Source organism: Homarus americanus, unplaced genomic scaffold (genome assembly GCF_018991925.1).
Source record: "Homarus americanus isolate GMGI-L3 unplaced genomic scaffold, GMGI_Hamer_2.0 scaffold37032, whole genome shotgun sequence".
Classification (NCBI taxonomy): domain Eukaryota; kingdom Metazoa; phylum Arthropoda; class Malacostraca; order Decapoda; family Nephropidae; genus Homarus; species Homarus americanus.
In genome coordinates, this window is record NW_024731852.1 from 8,535,256 (window position 1) to 8,554,471 (window position 19,216).

General features: G+C 39.9%; 1 protein-coding gene across 5 annotated transcripts in view; it reads right to left on the reverse strand.

Moving 5' to 3' along the window:
• Positions 1-19,216, reverse strand: part of LOC121868028 (semaphorin-5B-like) — an 82,505-nt gene that overhangs the window by 2,425 nt on the left and 60,864 nt on the right. For 3 of the 5 annotated variants that reach the window (XM_042368274.1, XM_042368270.1, XM_042368271.1), the window contains 12 exons: positions 5,692-6,042; positions 5,318-5,417; positions 4,913-5,119; positions 4,570-4,703; positions 4,082-4,251; positions 3,688-3,887; positions 3,304-3,555; positions 2,611-2,812; positions 2,182-2,395; positions 1,445-1,587; positions 1,015-1,204; positions 292-831 (listed from right to left, as the gene is read on the reverse strand). In XM_042368274.1, the coding sequence (XP_042224208.1) occupies positions 292-831; positions 1,015-1,204; positions 1,445-1,587; positions 2,182-2,395; positions 2,611-2,812; positions 3,304-3,555; positions 3,688-3,887; positions 4,082-4,251; positions 4,570-4,703; positions 4,913-5,119; positions 5,318-5,417; positions 5,692-5,821 (2,482 nt within the window). In that variant the 5' untranslated portion in view covers positions 5,822-6,042. Of the gene's footprint in view, positions 1-291; positions 832-1,014; positions 1,205-1,444; positions 1,588-2,181; positions 2,396-2,610; positions 2,813-3,303; positions 3,556-3,687; positions 3,888-4,081; positions 4,252-4,569; positions 4,704-4,912; positions 5,120-5,317; positions 5,418-5,691; positions 6,043-8,273; positions 8,434-12,570; positions 12,726-19,216 lie in introns of those variants that run through there. The other 2 variants (XM_042368273.1, XM_042368272.1) reach the window with 2 other exon arrangements.

The window sequence follows — 19,216 nt, forward strand, 5'->3', positions numbered from 1 at the left end:
TTTTTACCTCCTGCATTGCTCCAAGATGTAGATTCACTCAAATAGATGACCTTGAGTATCATTCACAATATATTTCCTAGGATATATGCACCATGTTACTCCATTTCTATGCTGTAGAGAATATACTGGAGTCTGATAGTTTCAAGTCAGTGCAAAATCTGTAGTAATACTGAATTGATATATTCTGGGAGACAATAATTACCTTTTAATTACAGAAAAAATTATTCCTGAGAAATATATATGCAGTATATATTTTTTTTAATTTTATGAGTAAGAGTAGCATTGTCTCACCTCTGCAGGAATGTTCATTGCAAGTTCTCTCTAGTGAAGATGTTCCGGTACATGAACCAACGGTACAAGAGCGATGACGGTACTGCCGCCCGACACCGCACGGTTCATCACACTTGGTCCAGTCACTCCACTCTGACCAACCACTACCGTCTGGAGAGTCTATCTGGTGGGAATCGCCGCACCAACCTTCTTTTGTACAGACCCGATCCTCTTGACTCATTTTCCCAAAACGTAATGGGTTGTCCTTATCTCCTGTTGCTACACATTCCATTCTAAAACGTCTCTGAATAGCCGAGTCTCCAGAGGCATTTAATCTTAACCATGGAGTCCAAGATGTGAGTTTACTTGTCTCAGGACAAGCCCAGTTCCCACAAGTCTCAGTATCTTTCTCACAACCTGGACACGGTGATCCTCCATTCTTTGGTGACGGCCGAGAACATGAACGCTGCCTCTGCCTGATACCATTACCACATGTAGCGGAGCATCTTCCCCATGACCCCCACTCACTCCATCCACCATCCACAGGTGATGCTCTAAATGCTGTTGAATGAGGGGATGTCAAATTATTGCACTTATCACCATATATCAACTTTGTACAAATTTAAGGATACTATACAGTATTATTCACAAGAACATTACAATGCCTGTATTTAAAAATTAGATAAAAATAGAATTCTTACAACTTAAAATAGTATCACTACATGATTAATAAAAGTAACTTACACGGGCAGTGTGCAAGAGAGTGGCAGTAGATCTCATTACGCTCATTACCAACACATACACGGCCACCATGCTTAGGTTCAGGGTTAGAGCATGTGCGACGCTGTGTCTTAACAGCAATGCCACATGTGGCTGAACACTGAGACCATGAAGACCAGGCAGTCCATCCACCATGTACTGTGCAGTTGGTTACCTAAGTAAAATATAAACAATGTAAAATTATGGATTACACGAGATGTTCACACACACACACGCACACAGTATATAATATATATATATATATATATATATATATATATATATATATATATATATATATATATATATATATATATATATATATATATATATATATATATATATATATATATATATATATATATATTTATGATTGTTTTACATACACACAAACATAACACAAAAATGTAGTCACCTCTGTGTGTGATCCAGTACAGTCAGCACCACCATGTGACGGCTTAGGGGAGTCACAAGCTCGATGACGACACAGGCACGAATCTCCAGTTCCAGTCTGAACACACGGTGACCACTGTGACCAGCGACCCCATTTTCCATCCACTGTAGTGACAGACAAGAAAATGAAAAAAATAAGCAGTTATATATTCTGAATTTACTTCTGTACAGTATTTTACCAATAACCACAATGAGAAATTAATATACTGTAATCATCATCCCAATTCCTCTTTTAAATAATAAACTTATCAATTTACTGTACTGTACAGTGCTTATTTTTCTCTTTGTACATCCCATTTGACTCCCAAGTTAATTGGGAGGGGCTGAGACAAAAGGACAAAAAATAGTTTAGGATTATTCACAAAGAGACTGACCTCAGCACTAAGAACTAGCGATACTAGTCAAGTAATGACATGATATCTACTATTGAGGGAACTTTATTATGTTAAAACTACTGGACTACTTTACTCACAGCATTATGATTATATATGCTCATAAAAATTTTATTTTCATTTATGTAGGTGCATGTTAACAAGGTTAGAGAATCTGAAAAAGATAAAGATTTTTAGCAATTTGGTAAAAACATATTTTCTTTATGAATGACATGCAAATTTAAAATAAATGATTACTTCTAGACTAAACAGCTGCAACAGGAATCTGATGACAAATATTGTACTGGATACTTTTTTCCCTCCATACCTGGATCAGTGGATCGTGAACACTCCATAACCTCTTGCAGCCATGAAGATACAAAAGGATTTTTTCCAGGAGGGGAAGAACAACTTAAGCGGTTGGTATCCCACCCACAATAGGGGTCTTTGGCAGCTAGACAAGCCCGCTGTGTCTTGTGGCGTCCACATCTGTGTACTGGGATGCGAACTACCTCACCATCCGTCCCCAAGTATAGTGAATTCTGGAAGTTTAAAATTGTAAAGGTTAGAATTGTTTAAACATAACTATCTTGCAATTTTATGTCCTTGTCAAGATATACTGTAAAAAGTAAAGAAAATCATTATTTGTTTCATGCATAAACTAAAAAAAAAAATTCCTCAATTGTATAGGATTTCAATAACAGTATACAAAAAGTGACTAGTACTGTACTGTACAGTAAATATGCAAGGTACTAACTGTATCTTTGAGGAACTTCATAGTGTGAATCACGACAGATGAATTTTTGGGGAAGGGTGCGAGGACCTCCAAGAGGCAGGTGTGCTGGGTGGTGGGCACCACACTTAGCTTTCTAATCACACCTCCAGCACCCGCCACAAACACAACGTGCACGTTACCACTCAGTCGAGTTGCAACTACATCCACCACCACATGTGTCAATCTGAAAATATCAAATTGTATAAACTTACAGGACCTCCCTGAATACAATCTAATCAACTTAAATCCTTTCTTATCATCTATTAATGCCACATATAATTTCCTTTATTTTTTAGAGAAGTTCTTGTTGATTGTATTGACTAATGAAGCAGATTATGATGCCCAACTTAAAGAAAAATTACCATTTTAAAGCTGTGTTATCCCATTTATCCCGTCCTCTACCATCACACCAATTTCCTTTTAACAAACACACTATGGAAACATTACCTTTCTTGATATTCAAACCATTATTCTTAGGTAGTTAGTTGTCAGAAAACACTAATGGACTTTATGGAGAAGAGTTGGGGGTATTCATTCATAAGTCATCATACTACAGTACTTTTAAAAACATATGCTATCAGTTAACTGAATAATTTATACTGTACTATTGGAAAATGATAATCCCTTATGTTTCAAAACAACTCAGTCATACTTTTCTACAACAGGGTGCTTTACCTTTCTGAATTGAGAAGGTAGAGAGGATCGGAGCCCTGGGGTTGGACTGGTCGATCCATTAGTTGATATTTGTCGGCAGCAAGGTCAGCCTCCCTACTGGCTGCCGAGTCATCACAGCGGAAGTGGCTGTTTTCAGCGGTTACAGGACCCCAGGTAGATGATGGATTTGGCTGGTATTTAAATGGTCCATCAAATGAAGCATTTACTGAACTCATATTGAAGACACACACTGCTGATCCTGTAATACTGTTCCTGTGATGAAAGAACCATATTAATCATTTTATCGGTGTTTAACATAAGAAAATAAAAGTGTTTTAATATCATTAGTTATTTTTATTAATTTTTAAATCTGAGCAAAAAGAGATGAGATGAGAAAACTCTTACTCTGCTGTAGAGAAGACACCATAGAGCATTTGTTCTCTAGGAAGGTAAGTAACACTCTGGACATAGTTGTAATCGAAGGGGAAGTCTCCTGGGACTGAGCAAGTGAGACGAGCCTTTAGAAAAGTTGTCCAATAATCCTTCAAGACAAGAGTTCCCCCGGCATCATTCTTGCAGACACGGCCAATCCTTGAGTATACATTCTGAGACGACAGGAAATATGGATGAGAATATGCATAAAGTACTAAAATACCAGGAATGCTTGCTTTATATTTTCCAATTATTCAGTCATCAAACTTCATTAAATATTGACATTTGCTCCAAATTAAACAATAAATGAGAGTACACAGTAGAAATTATACTGTAATAATTTCACAGGAGTACTGCATCAACTCACCTTTCCACAATTTAAATTTTCCACAGCATTTTCTCTGAAGATGGAATAGATAAATCCTGAGGACTCGAAGGAAGTGATAAAAATGGGTTCTGACAGCCACTTCAGGTCATACTGGTGAGTCCTGAGGTGTTTGCCTGGACCTAGTGATCGCATGAAGGCAGAGTATCGACCTGGCAAAAGTAAAAATTTTATCACATTAATTCTGGATCCGAAAAGTCCATGATTATGAGAAAAAATTTTTAAATAATGTATACCCAGTTACCCTTGAGAGTTACTAACACAGTAATGGTAAAGGCTAAGATTAAGGGTGCCACTTGAGCCTAAGTGTTTTAAGTTGGATTCTGCACATGGGTAAAAAAACATGATGTATAGTGAGGACAAGTGATTTCCTCTGAATTCAGTACTGCCATTCTAGTCATAAAATTATGACAATAAACTAAAGAGGTTTACTTGAATCAGTTGCACTGAGAGAAATATAAGTTACCTACCTGAGAAGTCTGTGGGGGTTCCAACATAGAGGTCACCATCAGTTGTGAGTAGTGATGTCACACTGTGGGAAGGGTCAAATGGGCAGCGGGCTACACCTTTTTCCCATGATTCAATGTGATTAATTTCTGACAATCTGAAATTAAAAATCATCCTCAAGCTCAAATTTCATAGTTGCAGCAGAACACTAACCTCATTTTTATGAATCTTATAACAATATGACATTCATAATTATCACTGGATTTATATCTCTAGAACAAAAACGGAACCGTATGTGTGTGAACATGTATCGTGTCTATTAGAGTCAAATACTGTATCTGAAAATACATTTCCCTGGTGCTTTACCTTCTCCAGGTGCAAAGAGGACTGAAAGAATTGGTTCCACAGACAAGAACACGACCACGATGTACATGTAAGACCCTGATAAAGTTGTGGCACGCCTCTTGGCTCTGGCCTTTGAGTGTGCAAGTGTCCACCGTGCTCTTGTTGGAAGCCCAATCTGATGCCTCTAACAGCTGCAGACCCACAAGACTCAGCCGGAACACACGGTCCCTGCAGGAGGAAGAGGTGTAAAGGATTATACAGTACACACCACTAGAAGGCATGACAGGTAACTGAACTGTTAAAGTTTTTCTTTTAACGGGAGAAAATGTACCAATAATAATAATAATGAGAGAAAAATTACATAATAGATAAAATATATTGTACTGTATCTCATTATTCACAACAATAATAACACTGAAAACTAACCTGGCACCGACTACCACTTGGTAGCTGGTTGGGTCAAAGAGAAGTTCACTGTAACTCTTTACACTAGTAATGCTAAATCTGTCAGTTGTAGCCACCAATTCTGAAATTGTTGCAAGATATTAAATACTGGAGTTCTTTTTTATTTTTTATTTTTAATTAAGTTTAACTCACTTTTTATCTCCAGATGACCTCAGAGATTATATAAAAGTCATTACTGTACAATGTATACAGTATTGATAAATATGAAGGAAACACCCCTATATATATATATATATATATATATATATATATATATATATATATATATATATATATATATATATATATACATGATCATGCGCACCTACACATGCCTCACTTGGAGAATTGCTTACCATTATAACCAACGTATCTTTCCCCAATATCTTCAGGTGGGGAATCAAGGTGTGTGAGCGTGGCTGGGCACGTGAGGCAGGCCAACACAGCCACCTTCAGTGCCACCGCCCACCACCTCCACCCCTCCATACTGTAAGTCAAACAGTCTCCTGTACCAAGGACACCTATGGTACTCGTCTTGGCGGTGCTACCTCTGCATGATGCTCTGTCTGGCTGGGAGGATAATGAGAGTTCCGCCCAGTGTTTACCTCCCACACATAGGCAGCAGGTGTGAGTCACAGTTCCCGAGGTTATGGAAGGGGAGTGGTCTATGGGCGACGAGACTCAAGCACGTTACTCTCAGCTGCTACCTGAAGCATAAGAAACACGAATTTAGTTCCACACATGTAAGACAATATCTTGTTTACTTATCAGGACATTAAATAAGTTAATTAACTGCTTAATCCACTAAGACGATATTACTAGATATGTTATCAAACAAGGTGGTGGTGTGCTGCCATGATACAAGTTTCATAATACAGTGCAAGAAGTTTGTACTGAACAAGATTAAAATCAGACAAATCGCTTAAAAGTTCCAACAGTGGGTTAATTATGGTTTGTTGGATAGTCAATAAAATAAATGAAATCTTTCTGTGTATGATCTGTGCGTATTAGCGACTGGAATTACTTGGGTCAGTGGCGTGAGAACATGCAGCACAGTCATAAGAAAGTCTGAAAAACTCTCATTTCTTCTCTTCCCTACCACGCATCATGACTTAACAAAAGTATTAATGTCATATGGAAGCTGTTTTTGCTTTTCATCTGAACTCAGTAATTGTAGATATCCATTTTGATGTTAAAAAGAATATCCGTGACTCCAACCATGTAGTAGTTGGATTTGATAGCCCAGTGTCACAGGTTGCAAATATTTACGGTCTTTGGTTTAATACGTGCTCCTAAAAGGTTTACAGAGGACTGATTACGTTCTTCACTGGCGTATTGCGTTCTCTTGACAGTGACACTATTCTCTAATTTGGATAATGACAAAATATTTTTTCATGCCACTACAACTCATATTTATACAACATAAACCTTTTAATATTAGCTTAAAACTAGCAAATATTTCCTCTTAATATTAGCTTAAAACTAGCAAATATTTCCTCTTAATATTAGCTTAAAACTAGCAAATATTTCCTCTTAATATTTGCTTAAAACTAGCAAATATTTCCTCTTAATATTAGCTTAAAACTAGCAAATATTTTCGTAGTTTATTAAGCCAAAGTAGAGGAACACGTACTGCTGCGTCACAAATCAAACCCAAAATTTGTGTTCAAGTGTTTAATATTAACATTCTCCCACAGCTCAAGCTGGTCAGAGAAGCGTACATTATGTCGGCGGCAAGTGGCGTCACAGATCAGCTGTTCGGTTTATGTCAGTGGGTGGAACCATCAATCTCCAAGAAAATAAAGACTTAACCATTACTAACCACAGTATTTCACACACGATGGGTGGACATATCTCGACAAATATAACAGACAAGATGGACAACTGAACCGAAAAAGCTGGATGTCGACTGCTGTTACACTTCTATAGAAGCAGTGCATTGAAAGTAAGTGCAATACGTCACCTAGCTATTCAATGTATTGTTGAAGTGACAGCCATTTATTTGATGTTGCTTTTAAAGACAAAGAACCTAGTTCAATTCAATTCAATTTCAATTGTTTATTCCTTGATAGAGGAAGCATCTGGCAAGTGTGAGAAGTATATACAGTATACATATTATAAAGGGGCTTACTAAAGCCTAAGGAAGGAAGGATATACCTTTAACACATAATCAATGTTATTTACATAATATCTGGCCAGTATGGGGAGGATCATCGTGTCTCCGTCAGGGGGTCGAGGAGTGGTGGTCCAGCAGGCGTCACGGAAGCGTTGTGTGTGAGGACATCTTAGGAGGTAGTGGATAAGGGTGCTGCTGTCGGGTCTTCTGCATAATGCACAAGAGCGTTGCTCAGGGGATGCGGGGATACTAATCTCCCAAGCAAAGTCATACCCAATGATGATACGGGCAGCAATCACGTCCCCTTTCCGCGACCCATTCCCATAGACATACGAGAGGTCAGGAAGTTTACGGAGGACATCGTACCAGGTGGGCGGGGATGAACCTAGTTACAGATGAGCTTTGATCCTTATCCCGGAGTAAGTAAGTCAAGGGTTTGGGAGCGATGATAAGCCCACACCACCACTCACTGTGACACTAGGCTAAGCTTGTTTTCGAAGTGTTATGATTATTAAAAAAAAAATATCGCGTATCCTGAAAACTAATTAGATAAGTGAAATTATTACCGTAGAGTAATAATGTTCGTATGCAAGTTAATCGAGTGATAAACTTTCAAGACTGCACAACAAATGTCTTTTAAATCTGGAGTAAATATGTGAATATCAGTTGGTACAAAACCTAAAAATCGGAAGTCGAAGTCATCAAGAGTCACGCATGGGTCGCTAGTCGCTACATTACAGTGACAAGACGTTAGTCACAAATAATATAAGGAGACAGAATTAACCCTTTTGACAAAACAATAATGTTGACAGTAGTACTCACTTTTTGGCCGCCATACAAAAATATTCGCTCAATACATCGTGGCTACAATAGGTTACCCAGGAGACGGGGTGATAGCCATCTTGAATCAACTGAAGTGCAGGCCCGACCACTTGTGTAAGTCACCAAAGTGTTGACATTAGTCCCGTGTGCACCCCTACCCTCCACCACAGCACTACTATCTACAACCGATAACACCCAGCTGCGGGGCTACGTGCTAAGATGCCCACTCTGTCGCGGCCACAATCACACCATTGTTAACCCATTGCCCTCCTCCTCACCCAGACAATCATTACTTCACATCCATTATCGTGTTGTATGGCAACTACGAACCTCACAGGTGCTCTTATGTCAATGGTTATTAATCGTTTTCATTATATTGTTGCCATTAATCATTCGTGATTTTTGCCATTAAGATGTACGCGTGCGTTCATCCTTCGCAAGGAAGAGCTGCTTGCGTGAACGTTTTAATTTGTGCAACATTACCATTAGATACACTGGGGAAATTTCGGCCATAGAGTTCTTTTCCAGTGAAAGAAATTTTATTCGAATGGAATTTTACCTTTCATCTGTGACGCAGAGCATACAGTATATACCTTTATGTTATCGTGTCTCCCTCATTATGCTGTGACCCCATATTTAACTAGCTATCTCCATCTATCTTTCTTTAACCCCTCTCATTTACCTCATTTCCCTTTCACCATCTGTTCAATCTCAAACCTGTGTGCTGTGCAAAACTCTTCGGCCTCAGACGTTTCGAGTTATATGTTTTCTAACCTTTCTAAACCGAGTGAGAGTCCTGGATCTCACCGTCCGTCGATCTTGTGTTACCGCCCCCTCCTTACCACTGTACTTCCGTTAATTAGTGCAGAAGCAACAGTACAAACACACTTCCTCCTACTCGTATCTTGGCACAACTGAGAAACGCCAGCGGCCCCTGACCTCCATGTGGAGAAGTATTGTCGAACAGGGGATAAAGTGTTGACGTCAGCCAACAGCTGTGTCAGTGGTGTCGTCCCAAACTGTGGTCGTCATCCAGCTCCCGGCATCACGACGAACGACCTGTTTTTGTATGGTTTGTCATGTTGGCTCAATCTGTATATCCACATCTTCCTCTCATCTATGTCTCTCTGTCGTCTGGCGTGAGCTCGTCCAGTGGTCATATAGACTAAACAATATTTTATCTTTCTATGTCCTTTCCCGTCTCTCTCTTTTTCCGCCCCACTGTCTTGCGCGCACACGTCCAACTGTCGTAGAGCACTGACTAAGCACTCTTTATTCTCGAGGCGTTTCCATCTGCCTGTCTGGCTCAGGGCTGTCTCTTGTATACGTGTAGTACTCACCCCGTCTCCTCGCTGACTGTAGGACAGAAGTACCTACTACAACTGACCTTACATCCTACTTGACCTAGCCTATCCTGACCCTACGTAAAAAAATACTGTATATAAACTTGAATCGATGGGTTTCTGTCCGCTCGTTATATTGATGCAATTTTGTCCACTAGTATCCCCCACCCCCCCCCACCCCCCCACCTTCCCACCCTCGTCTGGGCCTGTGTCCATGTCATCTCGATAAATAGCCCGTGGGGGTCGAGGAGGACCTTTCACCCGCCACCTGTTAAAACGCCACTCAAACACCCCATAAACATTGGCCTTTCTCTTGCCACGATGATACTAATTTGTTTACTACTACCTGGAGGACGAGGGAAACGCAGGTGCAAGTTCGAGGGAATGTTTCGTCACAAGTAAGGGAATGGGAGTAGACGGTTGTTGAGTGGTGGTAGTGGAGGTTGTGGGTTATAGTGAGTTGAGGTTAGATTGTTATGCGTGAACATTGAGTTATGAAGGGTGGAGGTCCGGTTGCACATGGGTTGTAGATGAGTTTTATTAGGTAAGGGACGCAGTTGAATAGGTGTTGGTTGTTGTGGACGCGTGGGTTGTAAAATACATTAGGTTGTGTAACTGGTTTATACTTAAGGTAGTTGATATGAGCTGGGTTGTAACTCAGCTTATAACTGGAACTGCTGGGTGTAGCTGGGTGTTTCTGTGAAGCGTCAGGCACGTGGGTGAGTGTCGTGTGGGTATTGGGCTGTGTCGTGTACACCTAGTTGTAGACAAGGGGTGGAGATATTATAATCGAGAGTGTATATGTTTATTTGTGCCAATTTAAGTGTGTTTATATGTCAGCTGGCTTAGGAAAATAAGGAAGGAAATGGTAAGATGAGAACAAAATCTGTGGTGGAGGTTGACGAAACTTCCTGGATAAATACTGTTACGCCAGAACGTCGACAGGTTAGGTTAGGGTTTTCACTCTCTTAAATATTAATAAGGAATGCAATAAGTAATCTTGGTTGACTCGTTAATGGGTATTCTCCAGATACAAACTACACGAGAAATTATATTCGAGATTATACTGTTGTCCGATTTAAAATTTTGTGTTCAAACAATAAGCCCGCGCATATCCAGCTTATTTACCGAGTATGTTCAGAAAAATATACTTAGTCCCTGCACTCACGTCTCTTCATTTGCTTTTCTTTTCTATATCGTCATTCTTACAATCACGCATCACTTTTAACAGAGTATTTTTCGTCACTGGCACTTGAGGGAATTATCTTGAACAATCTGCCAATCTATCGTTTGCGAACGCAGCTATGAATATGCATTAGGGGCTGATCATACCCCCCACTCTCTCTCTCTCTCTCCTAAGGGGTCATACCAGTGCCTTGAAGTCGGTACATTACTGTTTTGGAATCTCTGTGTGTGTGTGCGTGTGTGTGTGTGTGTTCAAGAGAGATATTTATAGTGTATATGGTACTAAAATTCGGTGTCATACCTAACATAATTCGCTGTTGGGAGTTATATATCTTGACAACAACGTTCTTTTTACACACACACACACACACACACACACACACACACACACATACAGGTTCTAAAATCAGTAACGCGCTAACTTTGAACCTCCGATCCATGACCTTATAGCCTCGTGTGTAGAGTGTACTGTACTTGTTTCATACCCTCTGCATATGTAAGATAATATCCTAGTGCCACTCTTTCATTACAACTTGACCTACGCCATTGGTGAAAACATAATTAAGATTAATGTAAAGTATAAACTACCAAGATGCGCTGTGGGTTAACCAAAGGGTCATACTAAATTAGGAAATGCCTGGAAACCATTTTAGCATTAGAATTGACATGTTTAGGTTAGGTTAGGTTATGTGAGGCCGCGATAGCACAATCAAGTCATCTGCTGTGAGAGGAGTCTGCCGTTATCTTTCTACCTCACCATATAATCAGAAAAAAAAATTTGGGTAAAGTTGTTCAGGGTTATCTGTCAGTGGGGAGAGGAGGACGACCCGACCCTTGGTGGTGCCTACGTGATGGCCGCCACCCCACGACCTGCAGCGTGAGCACCCACTTATCCTGCGGCAGCCTCTCTCATCCTTCGGCCAGTAATGTTCCACCTACAACCACTTATCGTGAGGCAGGCTCCTTCGTCCCCTGGCCTGTAATGGTCCTACTGGCTCTTTTGTAACCTACACCCACTTACACTACTGCAAGCTCTTACATCCTCCGACCTGTGCCTCCCTCTGCGACCTTCCCGTTCTCCTGCTGCAGTCTCTCTCACTCTGGCCTGTATCGTTCCAGCCTATATAACTATATAAAATAGTGCAGCCCTTTCTTCCTACTTAACGCGGAAACAAATGCAAATAAAATCAAACTCAATAATTTTGTAAATATTTAAATAAGTAAAAAAAATCAAGTATCGTTGAAGACATGTGTTAATGATATCAAATAGACACGTGGGTGAAGATGCCGTGTGTGAGGAGAGCAACGAGTGAGTGATTAACCCAGGAGATGGCTGGAAGACGAGGCTACCACTGAAGGTTTATCTGCCACACTCCACCAGCTCGTAATTATTATGCTTCACCAGTACTTCAGATTGTGAGTGATGAAGGAGACCATGGCGCCCCACACACTCTTACCGCTAGGTGTAGGTTCCAGGGATTACATTACGATTCGTATTGTGGAAATTTGATCGACTGCCTGTACATGTTTGATAGCAGTTGGTAAAGGATATCAAAACGTGTCATATTTTGTTATATACTGTATATTATAAAGAAGAAATAAAGTATCGCGGTGTTGAAACACGACTTTCATGGCCATATATCCTACGTCATTCGCAACATAACCCCTTTACAGTACGAGCTTAAGTACATGATTATCGTAATGGCACCCGCTCCTCGTCCATGATATGATGGCAATAACCTCGGATGATCAAAACCGTCTCCACTTACTGTCTCGCTAAAAGCTACCATGTTGAAGAGGTGTCCACTTGTACAATATGCCCCGACCTGACTCTGGTTTGACTCATCTTCACCAAATAAATGTACGGCGGCAGTAACGAGAGATCTGTACTCAGCCCAGGTGGTGTTCGCTGCTAAACAGTAGGTGTGGCGCGTGCAATACCCTCTCTACTCTTGCCTCACACTCGTTCTCCAATACTCCAGATAACAGATAATAACCTATCTCTTGACGACCAGATAAGTGAGAGTGGAAGGAAAAGGAGAAGTTGTGTGTACGTGACTTTTATGACGTTCCCAGTGGGAACTTCCCACCCACCCCCAGCGGTTACCTACAAGTCAATTGATCCATCAATAATGCCTAACTACCTATGCTATATTGTGTGCTGGTTAGTGAGAGGCTGACACGCTTATTCTCAGTTGACAGGTGAGTGTGCAGGGGTGATAGTGTTCAGGGGTGATTGTGATGTGTTTTTGAAATATCCCGATCATGATGATGGTGAAGATGGAGGAATGGTGATGATAAGTTATTGTTATTGTGATCCGTGTGATAGTGGTGTTGGTAGTGGTGGTGGTGTTGGCAATAGTAGTGATAGTGGTGGTGGTGATAGTGACAGTGGGGGCTGGGTCAGCTGAGTGGCAGGTGTGGGGGTGCTGACGAACCATCTGAAACCAGCTGATGTGGGCAGCTTTACTCTTACAGTATGTTGGCGTCCTCCCCAGCACCCGCCTCATGACTTATCTCTCATTTATTACCGTCAAGTCATCATCAACATAGTCTTTTTTTCACTGTTGAGAGACACTAACCACATATAACTGGCAGTCAGTATTTTTTTGTATTAAGTTTTATTATGGATGATTCATCTCTCGAGGACAGGCTTCTATGTTATGCTACATGATTGGAGAATACTTGGGCATTGTTTCTCATTGTTCAGCAGATATCACGAAGAGGTGATCTCGCTCAGCTATGAAGGAATATATCTATGTCAGGTACAGTTGTAAATCCTCTTGGCTAAACGGATGTCTATGACCTGAACCATTAAAGCAACAGAACAACAACATAGTTCCTGTTTACAGTCTGATTTACTCTATAAGACATTCCAGATACAGCACAGAGTGACTAAACAAAATCGAATACCTAATGTTACGATTTAAGTTTGAAAAACTCATCAGTAAGGGTCTATCACTTGCACAGTGAAAGTTAACAATGTCAGTTTTTTTTATTAGCCAATCGCATGCACTGACGCCATATTGACAGTCGGGTCACGACCACCGTCCCTACTTCACATTCCATCACACGGACGGGAAGTCCAAGCAGCAATATTCAGCAGGAGAGATCCCAGAATCATGGCACATATTGATATATGTACCCTCCAGCACTTGTGCAGGAGTTCATAACTAAGTGTGTATACATGATTCTAAACTATAAATGTACCAATGAAGTCTGTTATATTGGTCACCACTACCGGTTATTATTTGAGGCTGTACAGTACTGCAAGTCGATGAAGTCAGTGTAGCGATTTGCCATTCATAGTTTCTAATAAACACCATGACCTCAAATCCATGGCCCTATAACACATAATACTAACTATAGTAACCTACAGTGTACTACCAATTACTTTTCAAATATGTTATTAACTAAAGTAACAAAAATTGTGACATCCGCAACTTCGATGTCATACAAATTTCAGTTTCCTGTGGGTCTTCTATTTTCTTTTGGGTTTTGCCCCTGACACACACACACACACACACACACACACACACACACACACACACACACACACACACACACACACACACACACACACACACACACACACACACACACACACACACACACACATTATATATACAATTATAAGGCTGGTTCTACTTCACAGAGACAAGAATGATTTAAAATATATTATGAGAGCACCAACTTACAGAGGTTTACTTGGATTACAAATGAGGGCGCGGGAGAGGCTACGTGAAGAAGTGTATGAGGAGAGGAAAACATAATTATATTTCCTTGATAAACAACATTTTTAAACAGGTTATCACGCCTTATCATATAAAAAACCTCCACTTCTGGGCTGTCGAGTTGATAGCGATAGTTCAAGTGTCGTTGCAGTCATATACCACGCATGAATATGAATTAGGAGAGTCGACGAGGCTTGTAATCTCTAATACACCCGTTATAAACACTTGAATTATTTAGAAACATTGATGATAATTATGGGGTGAAGATTATCTGCAGGCTATTGCTCAAAATGATTCTTTTATATAAGTAATTCCAGATTAAGTTAAAAATAGTTGTAGACGTTTGTTTTTTTAAGTCAAATTCTTATTTCTACTTATAAGCAATACCACAAACCACCAGTGTTACCAACCCCAACAGTTAAAATGTCACTGCCTGTTTTACACAAATTACCGAATAAATTTTTAAGTGGTATCTGCAAGTTCTGGCAACGAGCGTAAACAAACGTATTATAGCAAAATATTGTCGGGTGTGTCTGTTGAAGCAACCAGAAACCCATTGTAAGTCTTGTCTTGGGCGTCTCCTCAGGTAACAATTAAGAATGCTGATTTCGGTAGCTACAATCACCTTCAGTACGCTGGGTGTCTCAGACTTACAGCATGTTAAGAAGCGTCTACCGCACTCCAGACTCCCCCCTAAAAAACTTGTAAAGGGTTAATTTTGTTGTGTAAATTATGTGTTACTTACCATTCTTTTGTCTCGTTGTGGATACCTTCTCAAGTTAGTGTGGTCAGTGTTCATAAGATCAGGACCAGTGAAGTATTATTGTTTAACATACAAGTCCCTCGTCATTACCCCAAAGTGTCTTAACAGTGACCAGTGAGGAAAGAAAACGTTGATTATTGAATTCGTATTGGACATCTTTTTGTTTTATTAAATTTCGTTGCTCTTTGGGAAATTGTGATCGCAACTGGATGGACGAACGGGAAACATGGAGTAGTGTATAATGACAGTCCATATGATGCGGTGATTTTAAAGTAGAATGATTGAAAACACAAGAATACTATCATAATCCATCTGACGAGCGGCGAGTTTAATAGAGAAATTATTGGAAACACAGGTTTACTATGACAGTCCTATCAGTGGAGGGCGCACGTTGGCTAGGAAGTGAAGCTGGAATCGGCCAAGTTTTCCCTCTGTCGGCTTGTAAATCACTCCTGCCAGTCTTATCTCAGTCACCTAAATGCTGCTTTCCCGGCGTTCACCTGGTGTTTTGTTATGTACCGCCATCTCTGGGTGGTGTCAGTAATTCACCATGTTTTACGATGAAGGATTTACGGCCGTGAGACCAGTTTACTTATCTGATATATACACAACTCCCAGTCCTCGAAACACGGCAAGTCTTCTCTCATCGCCTTTCAAATACACCTTTTTATAAAAATTCTAGTCTTAGTTAATTTATTTTATGCGTGTCATTGTAATTAAAAGACAATAAGTCATACACTGGTGGTAGAAGTTTGTTAAGTGAGTACACACACCCACCATTGTCTAACCAATTACCACATCAAGTTTCCCCTCGAGGTAAATTGCCACCCGCTGTATATATCTTCCCAGAACACAAGCAGCAGGACATACTGTACTGTACCAGGCAGAGGGACCATCATCAGCGCCCCTGACTCACTTCACTTATTCATTACTAAGCATCTTGTCATAAACTCACTCTCTCGGAGGCTACCCGTCCTTTGATGAGGTCAGGGTTTGACTATGGTAAATTGAGCTCTAGATTTGATTAGGTTAAGTTAGGATAGGATAAGTTTTGATAAAGTTATGGTAAAATTAAGTTATATTGAGGTATGGTTATTTGAAGACACCGCTTGATCAATACACATATATAGTTAAATCGTCAGCAACCGTAAATAATTATGACGACATGGACTGGGCCCCTAATTATACTAGGCTAAACAAGTGACCATGTGCCAATAAAAGGGACGCCATGATTCTACTGTGATAGAGAAATACACGTCATGAACCCACTCACGTCCGCTGTTACTTTATGATCGGAATATGACTTTGTCCAGGTAACCTTAGAAGAGTTTCACCCTTGGCTTGTTTATAAATGGAGGCCAGGCTACTGCGCCGTTACCGTGCGTAGTTTTATCGTATTGTATCTATCTGTTTTTACGGTTGACTCACCAGATACGCCGTCTTATCAGTATACCTAGAAATAAGTAAATGTTTTTTGTTTTATTTTTAGTGTATGCGATGCGTCCGAATACCAGTAAAGAGTATTACAGTCATGCAAAATGGAACCTTATCGAACCCAGAATAACTATCAAGAATTGCTAAAAGTTTATGTTAAAGTAAAACCAACATTGAAAATATTAATATGCATTTCTTTTTCGTATGTATAAAAACTATTCTTTTATTTATTAGTGTATCAGGTAATTCCATGCGTCATAAGAGTGAGTTCATCTGATTTTTTCTTTTTCTTTTGGTGTGAGGATCAAGGTGGGGCGAGGCTTGGTTTAGTGTGGTGATAAACGAGATTGTCTTCAGTTTGGTGCGACACACATACTGTACACACTGATAAGAGATCGTTGATTACGCTGACGTGGTCCCTGATAGTACCTGATATAAACACTTGCTCTTTTTATCACTTGTAGTAGAGATCTGAAGGATTCTGGTCCACGTTCAAAGATCATGGTTTTGGACGCGATACCTGTTATTATTATTATTATTATTATTATTATTATTATTATTATTATTATTATTATTATTATTATTATTATTATTATTATTATTATTATTTGTAGTAGTAGTAGTAGTAGTAGGAGGAGGAGGATGAGGAGGAATATTAGCTGCAGTAATAATAGTAGTTAATAGTATTGCTATTATCTAAAAGGTTTGTGGGAAAAGTCAACGCCATAAACCAAAGTATTAACTCAGGAATTGCAGGAAAAATGGGGAGGATCAACCACTACCTATTGGCATTAATTCTGTTTAAAGTCTTACTCGTGAGATTTATAGATTTTTAAAACAGATTACATTATTCTTAGGCATGTACTGTACAGTGTAAGAAACTGTCAACAGAGGCGTCTTACTGGTGCCAAGAGCCATTTCTGTGATCCCACCCTCAGTTAGGTGGCCAAAATGAAGCTTGTGTGCGTATATGTCTGCCAAATATCATGTAAAAAATGTTTAATAAGGAATTTCAATTAGATTTATATCTATGAGGGTAAGACTCGTTTATTTATAGGCTGACAGGGAGGCACCGAGGCACGTAGTGTTAGTTACGACATGGGTTGAGGCGAGCCTATCAGTGTCATAAAGGCGCTACCGGCTCGAGCTACTACAAACAATACCTGATTAATCCAGCAAATGTAATTGAGTCGTAAAGACCCATAAAATGTTATTGGGGGCAATTACTGGATGGCGAGGACTATGTTATAAAGATATAATCGATTATATGTGACAAAATAACAATGGTAAGAATAGACATGTACTGTAAATAATTCATCACTGCGAGAAGCCGAACAACATGAGTGAAAATATATACTAATATATTAACGATAAACTACAAAGTATGAAGGTAAATTTAATATATGATTTTTTTATCCTATATGAACCTAATCGTGAACTAACCTAACCTAACCTGACTTGAGTGGTGTGGTGACCAGTTAGCTCTCTCTGTGCTTCGTGTCCTTCGTGTAGGAATAATATTATATCACCCCACAGTAACAAATATCTACCAAGCTTTAAAAAATGTGGAAAATATATATATATTTTTTGTATTATTGTTGTCAAGAGAACCTTCCCTTGGAGAGTGAGATGACGAGGCAGTTTATCTAATATAGTGATTATGATTGATGGTCGTGTTCGAGTTGATAATGATTATGATAATGATAAAATGATGGTGATATTAATGATAACTATTACTACTACTGATGATAATATTTTTGTTTATTTACACAGGATTAAGGTAACTAAATACTTTACCCTCGTGTTCGGTTAAGGGGGGAAAATTTTATCGTGTAAACCTGAGAGTATCCGGAGGTGTGGGTCACGATGCCGTCTCATGAGCCGGTCACGATAATGACGTAATAATGGTGATGGGTCACGCACCACTAAACTGCCCCCGAGTGTTGATAATTATACTTACATACAAGTGCTTTGACCCTCACCCCCTCCTCCTCCTCCTGTTATCCTTTCCTTCGCCTTTCAATCTTCTTCCCTTCCTTATCTAATCTTTTTTTTCATTTCATTCCTCTTCCTTTCTTCCACCATTCCGTTGTTTTTCTTTTTCTCTCCCTCTCCTCGTCCTGTTCCCAAACCCTAGTTCCCCTCCTTCCCAAGTCTTCTTCCTTCTCTTCCTCTCTCATCCTCCCAACCTCTGCCTTCCTCCTACCTTCCCCTACCTTCCCCCCCCCTACCCTCTGCATGTAGGTCATGATCGTGTGCCTCAGGTGAAGGTGGAGGATAACACAAACAAAACACGATCGACCTCAAGCGTTGTTATGATGCTCGTCAACCAGTGTTATGGTACGTAGTGTGATGGCTGTGATGCGTTCCTTTGTTTACCTTTTGGAGTACACGGACGGTAGGAAAATCGCCTTCCCCACTCGGTCAGAGGTCGTTGGCCAAGTGGGGTGAGGGCAAGCGGGCAGGATAGTAGTGGAATAAGGG